Source organism: Argopecten irradians, chromosome 15 (assembly GCF_041381155.1).
Source record: "Argopecten irradians isolate NY chromosome 15, Ai_NY, whole genome shotgun sequence".
Taxonomy (NCBI): Eukaryota; Metazoa; Mollusca; class Bivalvia; order Pectinida; family Pectinidae; genus Argopecten; species Argopecten irradians.
This window is the reverse complement of record NC_091148.1, coordinates 32,612,381-32,635,488: the sequence shown is the minus strand read 5'-3', so window position 1 is coordinate 32,635,488 and position 23,108 is coordinate 32,612,381. Positions and strand designations below refer to the sequence as shown.

At 33.4% G+C, this 23,108-nt stretch overlaps 1 protein-coding gene and 1 pseudogene across 2 annotated transcripts; one reads left to right on the top strand and one right to left on the bottom strand.

Moving 5' to 3' along the window:
- Positions 1-1,558: 1,558 nt before the first annotated feature.
- On the top strand, positions 1,559-8,047 carry LOC138309269 (uncharacterized). 2 transcript variants are annotated; one of them, XM_069250431.1, is made up of 7 exons: positions 1,559-1,628; positions 3,707-3,808; positions 4,137-4,198; positions 4,727-4,925; positions 5,885-5,958; positions 6,435-6,696; positions 7,018-8,047. In XM_069250431.1, the coding sequence occupies exons 2-7, from the start codon at positions 3,793-3,795 to the stop codon at positions 7,635-7,637; spliced, it is 1,233 nt and encodes a 410-aa protein (XP_069106532.1). In that variant the 5' UTR covers positions 1,559-1,628; positions 3,707-3,792; the 3' UTR covers positions 7,638-8,047. The 2 variants fall into 2 exon arrangements, with proteins under 2 accessions (XP_069106532.1, XP_069106533.1); XM_069250432.1 differs by lacking the exons at positions 1,559-1,628; positions 4,137-4,198.
- Positions 8,048-14,413: 6,366 nt separating this feature from the next.
- Positions 14,414-21,665, bottom strand: LOC138308417 (E3 ubiquitin-protein ligase ari-1.1-like; annotated as a pseudogene).
- Between the last annotated feature and the right edge of the window lie 1,443 nt (positions 21,666-23,108).

The following is a 23,108-nucleotide window of genomic DNA, read 5'->3' as shown; positions in this document are numbered from 1 at the left end:
GGGATAATTCTCAAATTTCATATATGTAAGTGCACCTTTTGCTCTAGTTGTGCATAGTGCATTTTGGGACGATCGGTCAACAAGATGGCTGACCGGCCACTATCTTGGATTTAGATAGTTGAAGCTTGAAAAGTAGAGAAAGGATCCGTGTGTCAATTTTCAGAAATAGATCAATCTTTGGTGAGCGCCAAGATCACTCTGGTTATGAATAAGCTAGTGGATCAGCTGGTATAAACATAACATTTATCATCGAGGTATCGGTTTTCGCGCACATAAAATGAAGGCCTGGTAAATGACTTCATTGCTTTCTGTGCAAATGACGTCAACCGGAAACCTAAGTGTGCGATATTAATGTGTGTATAAAAAAATAAAGCCCCAAATGAATATTATATTATAGACTTATCGAAAAATGTACTTCTGGTAAAAATTCAAGACTACGCACACGCGCCCCGAAACAATAAGAAAATCAAAGCATTTCAGCAGTTTACGGTCAAAGCATGAACAATTGTCTGAACATCTGGCTGTTATCGGTTCGACCGACCGTTTGTTAAAATCATCATTTCGAGTACAAATCATGATGGACCTGCAGTTTATGATACAGGTCTGTGAGGGTTTTGTCAAAGCTCGCTTGAAAACAATATAAAATCACTAGATCCGTCTTTCATTCATAAACGAACAACTATAGGTCCAACCAGTCAAACCGTATTATCGAAAACGGCACTGTTTTTACGAAAACAATACAGTGATTCAAATTTCTAAAAAAAAAAAAATCATTTTGTTAAATGCCCACTACCTTTCCGAGACGGCTTTTGATTTTAAAACGCGAATGTAATACGAGATTGATAATTTTGTAGAGTCGTAAAAGTTATTAGGTTAATTTTAATACTATACTTTATATTATTACCTTCTGTACAAATGAGTTATCATATATTAGATATTTTTTATAACGCGTATTGCGTTTCCCGCCGTCGTCCTAATTAGCACGTAGTTGACCGTGCCCGACGACAAAACAGCGAAACGAACCTTAGTCTCGCACGTTCAGGGCGGCGAGAGTCTGAGGAATGCGAGACTAAACGAACCTCCACTGTTAACATAAACTACACAGGGAAACTTGAATTTGTATCCTCATTTTGGGCCATCGATAAATATTTTTTGGTGATATTATTGCTTTTCAGAAACTTTTTTCCTTGTTGCGGAAAGATATTGGGCCTTTAAAATAATTTTGAAGACTTGATACAATCAAATACGTTGAAACGAGCGATTAATTTTGCGGACAAGACGTTTTTCAACATCAACTTCTTTAGAGTTGTGAAAAACGAATCGCTTCCTAATTCTCAAAACTTAATAGAAAGTGAAACTATCAAATTTCCACTTTTCGTTCTTTTTTATTCAATGATTTGCGTGCCTGAAAAACTTTGATATCTTTAAAAGTATAATATAAGCTTCATGACCCTAAATCATCTTTAAAGAATTAACTGTCACAAATTGAAACTACTCCTTTCAGAAATGTATTTCCGTGAACTCGTATGACGTCAAAGGTTATTCTTTGTATGATACATATGTAACTGTACATGTTAGTTACACCGACCAGGCTACCTTCACTTTACACTGGAAAACTCGCCATTGGGGTAAGTACTTATTAACGGTAAGTACATGTACATTGTAAAACAAGAACTACTTACTACTTTATGGATTTTTATTATATGTCAGTTAATAATCTTACCATTACTGTGTTTAACGATATATTGGCTGGTAGATTTTCATATCATATTCCACGAAACGATTTGTTTACCTACGTGAACCGAAAGTACACTGTAGTTCATAAATATTTATTCTGACGTTTTTAGAAGCTAGTTAATTTAATTTGAAATTGATGGCTAGTTAATTAATTACAAATACAATATTTAAATATTTAGGTATAATTTGTATTATTCAATATTTACAAGGAAAAAATATACACAGGGGATACACGGACGGAATTATTATTCTATTCTACTTTCATTTTGAGACCTGACGTTATCTAGAGTAATGTCCCTTTTTAAAATGTAGGTATGCTGATCTTGAATAAAGATATAAACTTTACCAAAACTATATTCTTCAATACCATAGACGAACTGTTAATGTATTCCGGCTTATATTATTTTGTGTGTGTGTGTGTGTGTGTTTTTTTTGTTTGTTTTTTTTTAAATATATGGCAATTCATTTATTTCTCGTTGATAAATACAACATATACAACTTTAATTGTGACTTTATTTCCGTTGGAATATTCTAAGGAATTTATATTGAATCGGCGAAATAATCCCCCGAAAATTGTAAATTAACATGTATTCTATTTAATCCAGTAGTCAGACTATTGTCTCCAAAGAGAGAAAACCCACACATAAAACAATACAGATGTATCTTTTGTTTCGACCACTTGGCCATCCTCTGGCATCATATCGAGAAGATCAAGATGGGTTCTACATAGCTGTATCTTGCTTCCATGTACATGAGGATGGCAAAGAAACGGAAAATTTGTAAGAGAAGATACATTTGTATTCTTTAAATTGAAAAATTAATTATGAGCATTGATGTCAATACATGCATTTTATTTATTGAATTTCACCGGGTTACAATTGTACGAAAAAATGCTTGTAAATTGTTTTGACTCGTTTGCAAACCACTTTGTTCATATCCCCATAGATATCCAAAAAAAATAAAAATAAAAATAGTGACATCAGTGCTTAAATGGGCACAAATCTCATGCCTTATAAAGCCAGAGAAAATAATAAAATAATAAAATGATATATTTGATGTAATTGATTTTGCTTATAATCGAGTTATTTTTTTTCTTTATATTTCTTTTATTATTAAAGACATTCCATAGCAATGCTATACAACAACTTAACATATACAATGTAGACAGTGTCACACACATTCATCCACACATTTACAAGTGAGATTTTTAAACAGCGTGCGTTTAATCTAGTTATTAAGTATGGAATTATGCGTACAAAAACATTTACTAATTGTTGTATTTGTGTTACAAATGCTAACCTAAATATACAATATACAACATTCACTCATTGTGTAACTCTTTATCTCAGAGTAGAAAAAAAAAACTATTCGTAGTTAACTATGTAGGTAGATTGATATCTCGGTCTTGATATACATATTATAGAATATCACTACAATGTCTATGGCCTGTGTTAGATACCACAAACACTGTGTCACGGTCTTGCATAACAGGAAAAAATACTATGATGTACAGCTACGTTAAATATATATACCTGTTATCTATCATCCTCGTTACTCCAGGGACTAGTATCACTGTCGTTATATTCACCCCTCTAATATGTCACAGGAAAACTAAAGGCTCGGTGTGTGACAACAGATGAGACAGGTAGTTGGATACTTCGATGTGCATCAAAAATAACTTTAAAACGGTTCATTGTGGTTAACTGTGTGGCTTTGAAGTGATGTGTTGTTCTCCACATAATCTTCAAAGGAAGATTATGTAGGCCTGCGATTGGTCAGTTTGTTTCTCCTGAACTACCTTCATGCTATGACGGATTCCAGGGGTGGATAGTGCGACAGTAAAAGTAGCCCCTGTATGTTGAGGTTGATCCTTTCCTTGGCAAATACAACTATTTTTGTAACAATTTGAGTGATGCCACTTAAACGTCAAATTTCTTTTTGCAATTAGATTCTTTTATTTCTATTTCAGTCTCTATTGGGGTTCACTGCGACATTGACAGAAGACAGGTTTATTTAACTTTTACCTCCAATCTGTCTTGTCTTCCTTATACCACAATGTTTTCACAGCATGGTAAGTATCTAGTGGCAATTGGAAATATAGAGTAAATGTGTGAAATTTTACAAAGCTGTTTCCAAGGCCAACAGGAAAATACTGTACATGATTACAGCATGGCGCTCTTATTAAATTACAATTCACTTGAAGCTTTGGTCAAAAGCGAAATCTTTGTTGCACAGAATTAAAATATCAAAAATAATTATCAAAAATTCAGAAATTGGACGAGCTTATTTTCTACAATTTCATCATAAAATTTAAAACAATACTGTACCATCATTAATTGTATGAACATGATGACAACGCTGTAATATATCTTCGTATTTTCTATTTTTTGTATTCCAAGGTTACGCCATTTTTAAATATAAAAATGTCCTTGAAGATTACGTAACCACTGCAGTATTGGAGGTAAATGTTGTTTGAAAGGGACGATATGATGTTTTATTACAATGTAATTAGTATTACATACTGGTCCTTTACGTCCTTTACCATTTAATGTTTTATTTTCATGGAGCATTTATCCTTATAACCAGGCATTTTGTTTCTATAATGAAGCAATGTGACATTTATCTTTATGATGAAGCAATGTGACATTTATCTTTATGAGGAAGCAATGTGACATTTATCTTTATGATGAAGCAACGTGACATTTATCTTTATGATGAAGCAATGTGACTTTTATCTTTATCATGAAGCAATGCAACATTTATCTTTATTATTTTTTTATATTGTTTCTTCGTTTTTGTTAATTGTCGATTATGCTAAAATAATCGTAAATTTATTAATGATAAGAAATACGTCAAACTCACATAATAAAAAAAAATAAAAAAAATTTGTTTCACTATGTCAATGAAATAAAGCATAACACACGTTATAAACTTAAGGAAATAGAAATTTGTAATGTAAGAAATTATATATACTGTATATACTACACAGAAACAACCCATGTCAGTTGGTGACGTCAAACGTTTCCTTGGACAAATTCTTCAACTACAGCCCAAACAAATTGACGTCATTAAGAACACGGCCATCCTGAACGATCACGAAAGTGACTTCAAAAATGTTGACGTCACAGAAGTTATGTTCCATAAGTGTTCTCCGAGCGGGAACGAACCGGGGAAAACAGATAAAACAAGTACGTCAGATGATTCCCGTTCAATGTCCAGGGCCTAGTTTCAGGAACATTCCTGAACCTTAAGGAATTCCTTCAAATTCTCCACGGCAAATCGCTACAGAAGTTAAAAAAAAATATTAAATTATGGAGCCTTCCTTAAAGATGCTCCACCGCTGACAAATGGTATTTTTTCACTATCAAAAACAGGAGCAGACGATTTTGTATTTTTCTTCAGTTACAAAAGTCACTTATTTTACACCATTACCACCATTGAAAAGTTTGAGCTTCTAATTTTACTTCAAGTTAAAAATATGAAAAATAATTAATTGCATCCCGAAAAAATTCCGTGGCACTATATCTTATATAGAATGAAGTAATGATTGCGCATGCACCAAAGGCGAAATAAATTATTTTATCTTATTTTTTGTGTTAATTAGGCATATATATACACGATTAAACACCAATTATTGTTCAAATGATGAATATCATTTATGCTCTGTCGGCGGTGGAGCATCTTTAAAATCTGTAATGCTTTCGTATGGGGAATTCAGAAGTTCATAAATGTTCATGAAACTGGTCCCAGGTCGAAAAAATCAAGTGAGAGGTTTTGGTAAGATATGGCTCTACTCACGGAATATTTTACTATATACAATTATGTAATTGCATCAAGTAATATTGAATTTCGTACTATTAGGTGTTTCATTTGATTCTTATGATAAAGGCATGCAATTTTGAGCTGATGATATTGTTCGTCTCGATTAATCACATAACAACATCTAAATATTATATTTGATGAATACAGCAGGAATAACATGCAGATTGTTAATAGCCATATCCACCTGTAGTTGCTGCAGTTAAGACAAGTACATGTGTACGCTAATTAACCACGGGTCATATTAAACACGATGTATTTTCCACTGTATATCTTCCAGACATCGAGATTATATTATCTTTATCATAAGCACATGTTTTATATTCAGTAATTCCAGGTCCTTTAATTGGTTTTAAATACAGAAGAATCTCTGATAGTTACATCCATACATTGATAGTAAAGGTACGTATTTGTACAATCAGAATAAAGTATGTATGTTTTTTGTAAGACGAAAGCGATTTTGTTACGATAGAATTCAATTTTGTGTTCACAAAATTGAATTTCGTAATGTCTTTGTCCACTGAAAGATTGTTTGTATAACTTATTTTTGTAATATATTATAAAATTTGTTAATTTGAACTCATTTTTGTTGAACAAAATTCACAAAATTGGATTTCGTGTAAAAAAATCACAAGTGTCACATTTGGCACCCCGTATTTGGCGCCCTGTAGATTTTGGCCGTCAACTCTCGGGTTTACTAGCTGAAATCTTTCACTCGGGTTAATATATCTTCACATGACAGACCCATATACAATATTCTATTAATCCAGAACAGAGTCTTTTGTGATTTGTGACAGACATATAATCAAACATTTGAAAAATACTAACAGTCCATCACATGACACAATAATAGATAGTAATACTTTCGTTTTAAACAGAAACAACCTTCAACCGTTAGTGACGTAAAGACAGTCATATGCAAGTCAATGGGGCTAAGTGCTGACAATATTGACGTCATCAACAACGCTCAAATCTTGGAACCAGGTGAAAGGAATTTCAAAAGCGAGGGCATCACTGAAATTTTGTTTCATAGAACACACAGACGTGTACCACTCCGAATGAAGGTGAAAGAGGAAGACATGTTTGAAGGCGACATGGCGGACGGGGACCGTATCAAAATGAGTTGTGGACATGCAACAAGTAAGTAATGTTGGGCGGGGACCGTATCAAAATGTGTATTGAGCATAAAGCAAATCCGTAGAAGATGATGCAGCAAGTGTGTTCGTACATTATATAGATAGGAACATCCATATTATTTGTATTATAACGACTAATAATGTGTCTATATCTGTTTTTTTTTTAATTTCCGTGTAAATAAAATTACGTTTCTCGGTGTTTAAGATTGTTTCTAGCTTTTAAATGTTTTTTTAAAATGATTAATAAGTCACTGTTATATCCTAGTTATAGTTGTCTAGCTGTACGATTTCTTATCGAAACTTTGAATTTTTACTATGGTTCCAGCCCCTGAGAACTTGTATAGATATTGCTTAACCAAGCTCAATAGCTGTGATCTGTCGTTCAAGTGTATGGAATGTGACGAAGTATGGGAACTTCCAGAAATATCCAAGAAAGCTGATATGACCGACGACGAATCTGAGTTTTTCTCCAGAAAAATGACAAAAGTTTTCATCGAAAATTCCAACGATATTCGAGAATGCCCTATTTGTAGGATTCCCTCTACAAGGAATAACCCGAATGATAAACAAGTGGAGTGTGTAAATTGTAAGAAAGATGGGAAAGCCGCGTATACATTTTGCTGGGAATGTAATGTACTTTGTGATAAAAGTCATGATTGTAAGAGATATAAGATCAAACATGCACAAGACATCCTTGATAACTGTGAACGAGTCACCATGTCATACAGTTCTATACCCAATGTACCAAAGGTTCGCGCATGTCCAAACTGTAAAGTGCTTATCGAACACACCGGCGGATGTAAGACAATGGATTGTGGTAATCCGACGTGTAAACTTACTTTCTGCTTCAGCTGTCTGAAGCCTAAAAAGGAAAATGGAGGACTCCAGTGTGGTAATTATGAATCCAAATGCATAGTTGCGCCTGTTCAGAAACTTGTTGTATAAATGGTTAGCAACACTAGCCATACTCGAACTCATATAATCTCGTACAGGCTACCTAATGGATAACGCCTTAATCACCGAGCTACCCCGGCTTATGTTTAGATACAATTCAGTACTGAATGGAATATGACCATATTAAAAGACACGTTTGTTATGTCAAAGTATGTTGTGCTTAGCATTGGACAGAATGAATATGTTCGGTGTGACAGGATACTAGGATATAAGATGGAACATCATTGAATAACGAAATATGAGAATCCAAAGATTTTATAAAAATGTTGTTACTGTACTGGTTGTTGAGTCGTGTTGAAGGTTTGTACTTCTCAAACTGTAGTGTAGGTTTCAATACAAATAAGAAGTGAAATGTGGTATTATATATATAAACATATCTATAAGTAAAAAAGTAACATGTCCATGTGTTGGTTTCCAAATATTAAAACACGCACAATAAAACAGTTTTTGTGTCGCCCTAGCGTTTTCGCGGCTCTTGCCGTTCTTCAGGGGTTTTGAATTCATATCCCCTGAAGAACAGTGTTTTTTTTTAATACATATCTATATAAGTTATATATGATCTTATTAATAAGTAAGTGTTTTTTTATGAAACTTTAAAAAATTATTTTGTGAGACTCGCGAGCAAAAATCTAAACTTCGAGACGAGCTTCATATAAAATCCCATATGAAATGAACACAAAATAAATAGAGAATACATTGTTAGTATCTTAAGGAAAGCTGAGATGACGACATTGTTAGTATCTTAAGGAAAGCTGAGATGACGAGGCTTTGCCGAGCCATCTCGGCTTTCCATGTCGAGCACTAAAATAAAACTTGTATTGTAAGATACTTACCGTGTATTCTGTTTGTCCTGCAACCATTATGGAATTCAAAACGAAAGCAAATTGTTATTTACTTAGTTTCAATCGAGGCGAGACGCTTCTTTGATAATGAGGTTAAGATTCATTGAGATTCATTCACTTAACTGAATGAGAGTGTACTCCCTTTTACTGCCGTGGGAAACAATAAGCACATTCACATACAGTATCCGTAATTCTATTCAGTGTGATATATCACTGAAACGAAATGAAAATACTCAAAAAAACATTAAATACCCATTAAAGAATTGTCTATATACTTATATTTATATTTACAATACATACCTTCGTCATGAGCCAAGAAAAAGACGACACCGCCATACGAGATTTTCGATATCGTAAAAATGACGTCATTCCTGTGAATGTGACGTCACGTTTTAGCGGAAGGTTCACGTTCTGGGTCAAGTTAGAAAAAGTTCCGTCAGATATGGAACAAATTCACGTGATCGTATTGACGGATAAACCATTTCGTATAGTTCTATTGACAGATAAAGCTTATCCGGCAGTAGTTATCGGTCAGTATGTGGGACAGTAGCAGGATGAATTATTAATTATGTCACCTCATTGTTTTTAGAAGTCCAGTCGTAACGCGTCAAAACGAATTTCAAGGCAATGAAAAGCTGCACAAGTGACATATGCAAACATTTTTAACATATCACATGGGCGCAGTTACTGGCTATCGAAGGGGTTTATGTGATAAACTATATCATGAGAGAGACAATTTTTACTCTAATTAGGTTTTATAGATGAAATATTGCATGCATCACAGGAAATTTAACTACATTGTAGGGATATAAAGGATCTTACATGAGTGACTATGTAATATGAAATTCAACAAAAGAGCTCTCATTACTTTGAAAATTGGAACTTCAGGACACGTGTCGACAAAATACAGTATAGACAAAAATAAAATTTCGTTTCTATGTAAGACAGGTGGAAGCCAACTCGGATATCATGTTTCATATACAAGATGATTTAAAACCATATTTTTGAAATGAACTGTTTAACATGATGGGCGTTTGCGGAATTTATAACACAGTTGTCTTACAAATATGCCTCTTATTTCTTATCCATCGCTTTCTCCGAAACGGGGATATTAATTTGGGTTTGTCTGTCCGTCTGTCTGTCTGTAACACTTCGTTTCCGTGCAATAACTGTAACAAATGTAAACCGATTTTCTTCAAACTTGGTGACAAGGTTAAATGCCTTAAGGGTTCGATCGCCACTGTCGATGGACCTTATTTAGCGGAGTAATGGCCCTTTGAATTACTAAAAACGTCATTTTCTGCCATTTCCGTGCAATAAGTGTAATAAATGAAAACCGATTTTTTTGAAACTTAGTAACAAGGTTAAATGCCTTAAGGACTCGGCAAAGTTTGATCACGACTTTCAACGGACCTTATTTAGCTGAGTTATGGCCCTTTGCTTACCTAAAAAAAGTCAGTTTCCGCCATTTCCGTACAATAACTGTATTAAATATTAACCGATTTTCTTTAAACTTGGTAACAAGGTTGATGCCTAAATTGCCTGGCAAGGTTCGATCAACTCCTTCAGCGGATGTTATTTATCAGAGTTATGGCCCTTTAATTTAGTACAAATAACATTTTTCTGTAGTTTCTGTGTAATAACCAACAAATGTTAAACTAATATTGTTAAAACTTGTACAATGTTAAATACCTTAAGGGCTCAGCCAAGTTCGATCGCCACTTTTGGCAGATCTTAAGTAACAGTTATGGCCCTTTGATTTAATAAAAAGTCATTTTCTGCCACTTCCGTACAATAACTGTAAATTTTCTTCAAACTTGGTAACAAATTTAAATGTCTTGAGGCCTCGGCCAAGTTCGATTGCCACTTGCGACGGACCTTATTTAGCAGAGTTATGGCCCTTTGATTTGATTTAAAAAAATTCATATCCGACCATTTCCCTGCAATAACTCTAATAAATATTAACTGATTTTTTTCAAACTTGGTAACCAGGTCAAATGCCGTAAGGGTTTATGTAGTGGAGTTATGGCCCTTTGATGTACTAAAAAGTCCATCATTCTGCCATTCCCTATGCAATAATTGTAACAAATGTAAACCAATTTTCTTAAAAGTTAGTATCGAAGTTACATGCCTTAAGAGCTCAGCCAAGTTTAATAGTCACTTTCATTATTTTACACATCTTACTTCCGAATAAGACTGCAGTTTATTTTTTCATGTTTCAACCAAAGTTAAACCTAACCTCAATACTGTTTACCTACAATATGAGCTGAAAGCGGGGGATGGAAATTCCACGTATTTGCTTGTCCACATAGTAGCAGCATAATCAAACCCAACCCCTTTTTTGAGTTTTGGAAGGTCTAGATATATCTTTTCGGGCAAGTAGCATAATGAGATAAATGGCTACCAATTTTGTTAATATTAATGACCTTGACTTTCATTCAAGGTTACATGGGCCAAAAACCCCGAAACGACTTCTTTTGAAATTCTTGAAGGCCTAGAGACATTTTATTGGGCATATAGCATTTGACGCATATTATATATTGCAACTTGCTACATACTGTATCATGACAATTATTTTTGGAAAATTACAAAACCTTTTTGATTAATGTTGAAACGAGACTTTAACGAGACTGAAACCTCAACAGAGCATGTGAAGGTTTTGAAAATCTATAGATCTGATATTGGGTCTGCGGCATAAGAAGATAAAGACTACAATGTTTGTTAATATGAATGACCTTGACTTTCATTCAAACTCACAAGGGCCTATTTTTTTTTTTATTTTATCTTCATTTTTTTATGTCAAAATTGTAATTAATATAAAAAGAAAGAGCTTTATCAATGGAGAGCGAGAGCTTATTTGTACATAATAAGTCTACATCATTTACATGCAATATATTACAATTGTATCGCAATGTAAGCGATTTTAGTTAAAAAACAAAAACGGTCTTAGTTCGCAATATGATTAAAGGAACACTTATTTTTATGGTAATTTGTTTACATTATTTGCTAAGAAAACCTTAAATGAAAAAAGAAAAAATGAAAAAATAATGAGAAAAAAAAAGAACTTCTCCAATTCTCCAACAATCAAAAATGAGTTTCAGGTAACAAAGAAAAAAAGGACAAAAATATTATATAGTGCCAAAATCTAGAATATAATGTCGTCCATGCAAACCAGCTATAATATATTGTAATATTGGAGTTTAATAAAAACAACTAATGCCAAATTCATTACAAATTCATAACTTTGATAATTATTCTAAAAGTCTATCATCACATATTCATATTCAGTATCCAAAATTCCCAGAAACATAATAATTTGGGTCCTAGGCACTTCTAAGTGATATTTTGTTCTTAGAAGGTATAAAAAAGATGACAAAAATGATTGTACGTGACAACATTCCCAAAACAGGTGTATTAAAGTTTTCTTCTCTCTTCGCAAAATGTGCACCTTTCCGTTTCGCTCATTTAATTTTGAATTAATTTAGTATTTGTATATACTATTCTGTGAAGAAGTTAAAATTGAAACCTTTGCAACAGTGTGTCATCTGCATTACATCTTGGAATTAAGTAAAACTTAGACCGAGACCCTTTGGGAATATTGACACGTAACATGTCCTGCCAGGAATCTTTTTGTTTTTGGTATCTCCTCTAACTTTTGTCAGTAACCATTTATAAAAAAATGTTACCTTTTCATGACTTTTTAAGTATTGAATATGTTTACATGGTTTCATGTCCAGTGGTGTATTATTTTGGTACAAAATATATTTCCAAGATCTAGGTATTGCGTTCAAAATTCCATAAAATTAAATTTTACGCAAAAGTTATCGTACTATAGAAATTCATTCTTTTCAACAAGGCCTCCAATAAAATATACACCTTTTTCACACCATTGTTTATATAATATTATATTGTTATTAATTTTGTGTAATTATTATTCCAGATTGGCTGAGATGCAACTTTGCCAGGGGTTGTGGGGAGTTCATTACCAGACAGATCTGCCCAAATGTTTATAATTTCTTTCCACAAAATATTAAGGGATTAAAGGGATTATGAAATTCTTAAAAGACCTCCTCTCTTCATTTTGAAAATTTTATCTCCACGATAAGGTTCAATTTCATCCAGACTCAGTGTTTTCCATGGGGAGGAATTCAACCGATCAAGTATTGTTTTTTTGATCCAACACATTTTTAAAGCATGACAAAAAGAAACAATATCTGGTACTCGAAGACCTCCTTCATCATAATCGCCATACATAACAGTGCGCTTTACTTTATCAGTCTTTTTATTCCATAAAAATTAAAAGAAGCATTTTTGTAATTCGCTGATAATTTCTTTGGGAGGATCTAGTAAGACAGTAAAAGTTTGAATAAAAATACGATTTCATAATAGTTACCCTCTCTATACTTTTGTCTAAAATCATCTTCAACAATATTTACAGACTGAAGTTGAAAAGATATACCTAATAGTTTGAATTTACCTGAATGGTTCCAACTCAAGTTCCTTTCTGGAAGGATTTCCAGTTTTGCCCCAATCCAAACTACTTATGTTTTTTCAACATTTATTCTATGACCAGAAGTATTACCAAAATCATTCAAAATTTGGATGATCAAATAAGGTAAAAGACGTGTCATCTGCAAATTTGTTTATCAAGTATTCTGAGTTATTTATTTTGATACCATTGATGTTCGGATTCATTTTAATTGCTGAACTTAAAATTTTAAAACAAGGGCCAAATCTTCTTAGATCTTTAAACAGCTTCAACTGAAGTTCTGGAAAGCATAGATACCTTATATTGGACATGTAGCATACTGATATAAAGGGCTACCAGGTTTCTTAATATCAATGACCTTGACCATAAATCGTTGTTGTTGGAAAGCCCGTCAAATTGTACAATGACAGTTTTTTTTATTTCTTTGTTTTTCTGTTCTCTGATAAAATAATTCATTTATTTTTATACGATATTATTTACTTTTCTGGTTTTTTTTTTGTATCACTTTATATAATTGCTGTATGTTTTTTATCTACATTGTATGCTGTAAATACTGTATATTTTATTTGTTTGGCTAAATGCGAGAAGAGCGTTTGATTCAATGTGCAATCGAATGAAAATAAAGTCCATTATTATTATTAATGTTATCAAAATATAGAGTTTAGAGTAAGATTTTTGTAGTAATTATTAATTCTCAATTTGTAGTATAACACAATCAGACAGTTTGCTGTTGAAATCTGAAATTTGACCGAAATCAGTGGACGCATAATTTGAATGAAATACGTATTGAATAATGGAACTCATTTACGTACCACGTGATACCCGATAACGTTTGTGCGGAACTATTGTTTCTATTGGTAATGGAATGACGTCAAGGCGATATCCCGCGCTAACGTCATTTTAGCGGGAATATTTCAATGAGTTGCGTCTTTTACCACTGGAGATACTAGTTCCCCACAAACGTTATCGGTTATCGCGTGGTACATGAATTAATCACATTCATTAGAAATTGAATTAACATGAATACTGAATATGTTGATGTAATCTTACCCGTTATTAATGAAACTGGCCAAATTCATAAAATGAAGGTACATGCATGTATTATACAAACTATTCATTCTTTAATTGTAAAATAGTGTGATACAGTGGAATGATCTAAGATGAATAATAACAACAACGGTTCTAATGTCAGTTACGAATACTATTTAACGGCTAAACCATTACCAAATAAATAAATCAGAAATGATGTATCCTGCACTATGTATCATTTATTTTCGTTCATTGCAGAACAGTGATCAATTTATGAAAGTATGTCGTGCCGATCCGATAAAGAGATACAAAATGTACGAACATTATCAAACACATGCTGCAAAACCGATGTTTTAGTTAAATCGACAAAACTGTGACTTCATGGATATGGGCATTTTAAGCAAAACTGTGAGCTGCAAGCTTTTACAGTCACTAAAGTTAGTTAATGAACTTTCCATATCCAAGAACCGTCACACTAGTAGCTAACCCATTTAGTAATGGTAATAAGATACAATGAATCGGTGGCACTGATTGATCCGTTGCCTACATAACAATGTAGTTATGAATACAATTCAATTTTCTTCTGACATATCTAGTCCTTATTTTGCTTGATTACGCAGGCTTCTGAATCGGAGCTACTTCACACTTGGAATCATATTTTCCACACTGTAGGCTTCCGTTTCTTGATCCAGGCTTTAAGCAGCTGAAACAAAATTTGTGCCCACAATCGGGGCTAGAACAAGTCATAGTCTTGCATCCACCGGTGTGTTTGATAAACGTCTTACATTGCGGGCATGCGCGAATTTTCGGTACGTTTGCTATTTTGCTATATGCCATGGTGACTCGCTCACATTCATTAAGTATTTTTTGTGCACTTTTATACGTTTCACAATTGTGACCTCTATACCAAAGTGCATTACATTCCCAGCAGAATGTATACACTGATCGTCCTTGCTTCTTACAATCCACACACACTACTAGTATATTGTTCTCGTCCTGCCTTTTACCGTAGCTCCCACAGGTAGGGCATTGGCGTATATCATCGGATTGCTCGACGGCAACTTTTGTCATTTTCTGGAGAAAAGCTCCGATTCGTCGTCGGTCATATCAGCTTTCTTGGATATTTCTGGAAATTCCCAAACTTCATTGCATTCTATACACTTGAACGATAGGTCACAGCTATTCAGCTTGGTTAAGCAATAATTATACAGGTTCTCAGGGACTGAAAAACGAATTAAAGAAATATCAAAATTAAAATCAACATACTTTAAGAGACACGTCACAAAAGACAACAAAATGAATACTTAAAGTTAAATGTGCCATAACTGGGCGAAAATTATGGCATGCTTTTTTCTTCAGCAATCTATTAAAAACCACAAGGTTTGCCGATTAAAGTCGTGAAAATCATTCAAATGGACAGACAAGCATGTATGATGCATCATAAACATAAGATGCAAAACAGAATTTATACAGTTTAGAATACTTGTTTTAATGCCTCCTGTGTGTTTAGATGAAAACATAACATCAAAAATAACTGTATAATTACTAATAACACTGTAAAATTACTCCAAAAAAATGAGTATAGCACGACGAGATACTTGTATTCACGTTTTGATTACGTCGTGTCCAACCTCTAACAATCGAGACAGGATTCACGGCGCAGAAATGGGCTCGATATAAATTCAAAATTTCAAGTTGTTTTTACACTAACTTTTATATTTTGAAAGACTTATTCCAAATCATGCTAAATCCAAAACACAAAACATCTATCTTGCATTTTTATACTGAATTTAGACATTTATTTTACCCATCACTATTTGTAAGTCTACTTGGTCGCAATTTTTACTTGGTAATTACAAATTACGGAATAATAACGGAAAGAAAAATTACCATTATCTACAAAAAATCTTTATTTCTACTAACACGTATAAGTTTGTTAAAATTTTTCAAAATTCGTCTAAACTGATGAAAAATACTACATTTCACCCATATAAACAACCATTATTAATATTAGCTTTCCACTCCATACAGCATCCTCTCATTTGATAAACCGTAAGTGACGAAAATTTGAGTAGATTTCATTTGAATTATACAGCGTTGAACATGATACCACTTATTTAGTCATACCGCTTATCAAATAGCAGGACGTGTTCATGGATAACTACGGATAACTACTGATTTACGCTATGCAAGTTTTATGACATTTCGGTAAGTTTTACTCCGTTATGATGCGTCAGAGTTCCGCCCTATTTTGACAGCGGAACTTGCAATGACTGATATAAGACTCGGAAAATAGATGTCGATATTGCCCATCAGAAGTTTCTCAATATCATGTAAAAATGTGAAATGAAACTGTAGACAACAAGTTTGCTACTGTACAAGGTCTAACCATATGTATTTTTGTTTTGCAGTGTAGATGCAAATAATCGTTTTGAATTCTTATTTGTGCATGCAAAATAAAAACCTATGCACTATAAGTGTTGTAATTCTCAAAACGTTGCTAATTTGTAGTGGTAAATAAAATCTTAAAAGCTCTTCTAGATTCATGAGTATGAAAATTACGGCACATATAACTTCTTTAAAGACAAAACATCTAATGTTAGATGCAAAAATGCCACAAGAGAAAATTTTTTGTTTGTTTTTTTGTTTGATTATTTTAACGTCCTGGTAACAGCCATGGTCATGTAAGGGCGGTCTCCAATGTATGCAGTGACCTGGTTGTGTGTGTGAAGTACGTGTTTTGGGGGACTTCTTTGTGTCTTCTTGAATTGTGGAACTGTTGCCCTTTTTATAGTGCTATATTACTGAAGCATGCCGCCGAAGACACCAAACAACACACCTCATCCGGTCACATTATACTGACAACGGGCGAACCAGTCGTCCCACTCCCTTTATGCTGAGTGCTAGGCAGGAGTAGAAAAATTAAATCTATCGTTTCATTTTAGCGGTCATTTAACTACCCATTGTGAGCTAATGTCGGCGTCCACATCGACGATTTTTAGTTTGAAGACATAAAACGTAACATTAACGACACATCCCACGCCCACGCTAATGGGTTTATACACTCAATGTATGTCTGCGAGTGATGAATTACCAAAATTGTACCAGAAAAACATATTTTGACACTATCCTCGTCCGACATTACTTACTTACCTGCTGCATGTCCACAACTCATTTTGATACGATCCCTGTCCGCCAGATCACCGTCAAACATGCATATGTCTTCCCCGCTTGTCCTCTCTCCAAGCGGCACCTGTCTAAATTTTCTTATGATCATGATTTCAGTAATGTCGTCAGTTCGGAATTTCGTTTCATCATCCTTTAGTATCTTTGTGTCTTTGATGACTTCAATTTCGTCAGCTTTTATTCCGAGTGACTTTGAAACAGCTGACTTGACCTCTTGAACAGTTGTTGGTCCATCAGCCTGTGGTACCTGATAATATATTTTCAAGCATTGAAATATTCAGTATGCCTTCTTAATCAGCGCTATACGACTACGTACAACAGTGGAACCCGGTTTTATTGAAATGCTCGAGAATTATTTCAAATGATCACGATCGCGACACGACGCTGACATCACTCAAAGTTGTGATATTATCAACTGCAATAGAATTTCTTAAATATCTTAAAGAAACCCTGTATTACTCTTCACACCTTTACACGCTAATACAATACTAATTAAATAGGCTTGGTTTTATTTCGATTTTATTGTGATGTCGAATACCAGGAACATGTTTCTTTTCTCAAGGCATGTTGGTACTCACGTTTATGGTACATATGGAGGCCCTTGACACTCTGCGGTATTTAAAGATATAATACCCTGGAAACAAAAATTAAAATAAAGTATTAATAATGATATTTCCATGTTACACTGTTAAAATTATGTTGATATGTTTTTAAAATGCCTAGCCCTGTCAGCCATGATACGCTAAAACAGGTTTTACGTCAAAATATATATGATTGCTTGTTAACCAGTTCATTACTTCGTTTCATATTAAATCAAGTATTAAAAAGATATTTCTTTACAGAAAATATTAAATCACATGTTTATATGAAATATATTTAATATAAGACTAGTAAGTGCTCTTTTTTGTGTTAAATAATAGTGTTTAGAAATTGTAATTTATATAAGTTATTGACATCTTATCTTATTTTACAACGGGAAGCCTGTCTTGAATTAACAAATAAATGGTGGTAAATCCATAAGTATATTGTTTGATTAATGACAAATAATTAGAGGTTATTATATGTCAATTTTGATATCGCACCCTTTATCAGCCCGAGACCGCCATATCAGCCCAAGGGCCGCAGGCCCGAGGGCTGATATCAGGTCAAGGGCTGATAAAGGGTGCGATATCAAAATTGACATATCATAACCTTTTTATCACACATTTTGAAAAAAAGGAGAAAGAAATTTTAGCAATTTAAAAATATGTATCAAAACGTATTGATCAATGACCGATATTCCACTGGTCATATTGTAAGCCAATTTAATGTTGACTTCATTACATGTAAATGTACACTGTATAGGTTTTTTACAAATACATAATCCCCGGTTCAATGAACGAGTTGAAACATAAATGTTAAGCAAAATTAACAAGATCCTAGTGAATGTTAACTATCACTTAAAAAATGATGATGTTCAACAAATTCCAGCAAAGCGGGTTCATTTCAGAATGATCAGTTTTACAACGGACAGGAAATAGGAATTATTAATTCGACGGGAAAACTACACGTACATGTATTAAACTGTCTAATTTATTACTGTGTCTCTTATTGTTGACAAACGCATGTCGTTGATTTTATTTATACAGAATACATTATTTTTGTGTTATAATTATGTGAATTGCGATGCTTTGTTTTCGGCACTGTGAACAAAACTCATTTCAACCTGATCTTAGTTAAGACATTTATCTCCAGTAAAATCATCATGAAACAGACTATTTCTGATTTTTGATATCTTTCTCAATACGTTTATCCGTGAGCTATTTTGAAATTGAAAATTGTATCCGTTATTCAACCTATCGTCTGTATGAAGCTGAATCGAAACGGCAATTCTAAAATCCGGACTGAAAACTCCGGATGACGTGATATCAGCCCGGGCCGATAACTGATATCAGCCCGGGCCGATAACTGATATCAGCCCGGGCTGATATCAAATTATAACGTCATAATGTTATATCGGCCCGGGCGCTGATATGACGGCACTGACAGCACCAGTATCGCATGGGCAAAACGTTCATTATCAAAGACAAAAGTGTGATAAAAGTTTTTATTGTGTTAAGAAAGCGATATCGCGATAATTCCTTGTTCGATTGGCTTGAAAATTGACAAAATAAAAGCAAAACTTCCTGGGGGTTTTCTGGAACCATTGAACTTTACAATTTTGATCTGTTTTCATTTTTGTGAGGATTTTGAAGGCATTTTATAGAATTATTCCATGAGGACAAATTAAATAAATATACATCTCATATGTTAAACAATACGTTTATGATACGTGTATGATGGATTATTTTCGGTAAGACATTAATATATCGACATACCTCAGACGAATATTGGTCTTTTATTGACAGAAAAGGTTAAAACATTTGAATATCAGTACAGAACAAAATGACAGGTTCAATTTCTTCGAAACTTCTACTGAATATGCATAACAATTAACATGGTCATTTTATATAAAGTATAAAGAATATTGAAGTGCGTGAAAAATTGGGTAATGCATAACTTTAAGACGACGAATCAAAAGTTTAACTTGAGCAAAGATTGACAGACAATCTTTAATGATTAATACAAAACAACATTATGATTTAATTAGTTTGCGATGCAGCAAGCATGGCTGTTTAAATACATACCAAACAGGCGCCAAAATGATTCAAACTGAAAAAAATAGATATTTACGAAATCGTTACTATAGGTAGTATCTTCTCATGAATCACAATTAATTGTACATGTGTGAAATTGTTTAACACCTATGATTGAATAATTGAATCCGATGTGGGGCAGTTACAATGTACTGGCCACTGGTTGGTAAGTTTGCTCCAGGGGTTTCCGGCCATCTTCCACAAACATACCTGGCACGTCCTTCTATGACCCTGGCTGTTAATATGACGTTAAACTAATCAGACCAAAACCAACCAATGTTTGACATTTTAAATGTGAAGACTTTGAATGTTTAACATGACATTATATACCAATGTTATATAATTATTGACTAGATTTGAGATTAACTTATATTAAATTGAAACAGTCAAATCAATCTAAATATTTAGTGAATCAGATAGTTAGAACTCTTCGGAAGATATATTTCTTTCATACCTACACGTGTAATACTGGCTGGTCCAGGGCAATATACTCATGTCGCCTGAGGATGTATTGTATGTCTACCCATGCAATAAAGCCTCGTGACGTCATGGCGTCAACAAAATCTCTATTGCCTCGGTAAAATTTTAACATTTTTTTCACAAATATCAGTTCAAAAGTACGCTACAAAAGGGGCGCATTGAAAGGTATGGTAACAATAAATATATGCTGTATATTTATTTATAAAGATTATTATACAATACAAATTATACTTAACATAAATACTACGACTGTAATTCTCTCTTGTATATTTAAGAGTCATGATAAACGACCATGTTTTGTTCAATTACACAGTACATTATCATTTATAATACCTTTCTCTAAATATGTATTTATTTAGGGACAATGGCGATGCGTTATTGTCTATATATAGTTTTATTGTACTCCTGAATGGCTCATGACCACAATGTCAATCTATACCGTTATCAGAGTCTCTAATCGTTCTTGTATGGGACAAGGAAGGAATTCCAACCGTGTGGACAAAAAATTGTCAAATTTTCGAGGCGATCTGCCCCTTTATCAAGACTAATTCGCAAAATAGCTCCCACTCTAAGTCCTTTTGGAGTAACTCGCTATATACCTACTTGTTGTTAAACAAATCTACCATCATCTGACAATTTTATTTATTGTAACCATGTGGCCATCTACAGTTATCTCAAAAGATGAACCACACGGAACTACTACAACATCCGTATTTATTGACTTCTGATTACAGTACTTCGTCCTGTCTGAGTGAGGATATGTATTTTTATGTGGACTTTAATACAATGTTAGGCCCTATACTTATATATACATTTGTAGAGATCAACTCCGAGAAATGGTGACCTCTGACACTTGTGTCTGTATAGAGATTATACTTCATAGCGAATTACACTTAGTACATGTAGATACGAGGATACTTAGATAATTAAAACATATCACTGAAATATGTTTGTCTCTATACCATTCTTTACATTGCCCGAAGGGTTATCGAGAATATGTATATATATCTATATAGACATTGGTGGCCAACTCGATTTTATTTTAGCGACTCAGAAAGTCATATTGTTAGCCTTCGAACCATTTATCAAACTAACTCAGACGTATTTGGTCACTCGGTCTAATACCGCAGCGAATTTGTCAAATGGGGACATAAAGAATCAGTTCAAAAGTACACTAACATTTCTGAAAGGCAGTTATAATAACTATATGTTGTGTTAACTTTCATGATTATAATTACAACTTACACTTCGGGTAACTTACCATGACTGTAAGTCTGCGCTGTATGAAGATATGACAGACTGTCCTGTACTGTTCAATTATATACTAATACCCCTATATAGGCCTAAATATCTTAATGTATTTATATAACTGACGTCATAATTCGTGGAATTGATCATTGTACGATGCATTGAAAACTTTGGTCAACTTAATATCCTTATTCTGCACGATTTTAACACATTTATTCACTATCCAGTGTTTGAATATTGCCTATTTTGCATTGATATTTCACAAAGCGGTACCTGCAGTTGAATAGTTGAAGTCAGTGATTTTAATTCTGGAGCATTTTGTCATAACCATCAAAGCAAATTATCGGAAATATATATGATACTATATTATATATGCATGTTTATATATATTTATCTTTATTATCTATCAGTATTAGGCTAAAACCCCTAAGTGCCAACAAATGATTATACAATACAGGCATAACAATTCCGAATGGTACTTAAAAAAAAAAGTGCAAAAATATTATGAAACAGACTTATCTGAAAAAAGTACACAGCTTGTGACAGGAGACTGAACTTCATAGTTTAACTTCTACAAACTAAAGCTTCAAGAATTGAATGAAAAACTAAAATCAGCGAAAGGAAGCACACATTTAAAATATATTGATTATCAAACAATATTGTGTTTCTAACAACTCCGAACAAATACCGTCAAGGGATAGATATCATTTTCGGCCGTTTTACGGCCACTTTAGTGATAAGCAAATATTTTGCATGAAAATGCCAATATACCATAGGGTCAGCTGCATATTATATGCTTATCAGATTACTGACTTTTTTTCTGGGTTCATGGTAATTTCAGAGGTTAAAGTTCAAAGGGTGAAAATTCACATTTTCATTGGTTAAATCTTAATTAATTAAATATTAAAATAGCGATATTTTTGTAGTTATTGCATGTAAATCTTGGGTTTGTGAAGTTCAATTCAGAAAACTGGTAAAAAAGTCACGAAATAAGTCACATTCATTATATTTAAGCATTAAAAACTTTAATATTTTTGCTGAAAACTAAGACTTTTTCAATTATTTGATAGCTCGAAATTGGTGTTTACTACAGTATATGACTCTCGATATCTCCTGCTTAGATTATTACATTCCAAGATCACATTGGCTAGGTCACGTGCATAACTTATATACTATTAATGGTATCATCTGCACTACCCATTTATTCTTATTTTATCAACTAATTTCAAGCACCACCTTCACTAAAGGTAGGATTTTAGAAGTGTGCCTGCTGACCCACTTGAATGATATTAAAAGGCGAAAAGTATGATGTTACGCTCGTAAATACAAGACGTCACAATCAATACTTACCAACAAGGACAGATAACTGTAATATTCTTCATAGCAGTCCAAAACTGTATACTTAAACAAGATTTTCAACTACTAGGTTGTATAATTTAACTCACACTAATGTGAATGCCTTTTTTTTTTTTTTAGATTGGTTTTTTTTTTTTTTTTCAAAAAAAAATACTTT

Excerpts from the sequence above, each read along its gene's own strand:
- LOC138309269 (XM_069250431.1), top strand. Across the intron at positions 4,199-4,726 it reads TAACCACTGCAGTATTGGAG|AAACAACCCATGTCAGTTGG; the intron begins GTAAATGTTGTT and ends TATACTACACAG. Across the intron at positions 6,697-7,017 it reads GAGTTGTGGACATGCAACAA|CCCCTGAGAACTTGTATAGA; the intron begins GTAAGTAATGTT and ends CTATGGTTCCAG.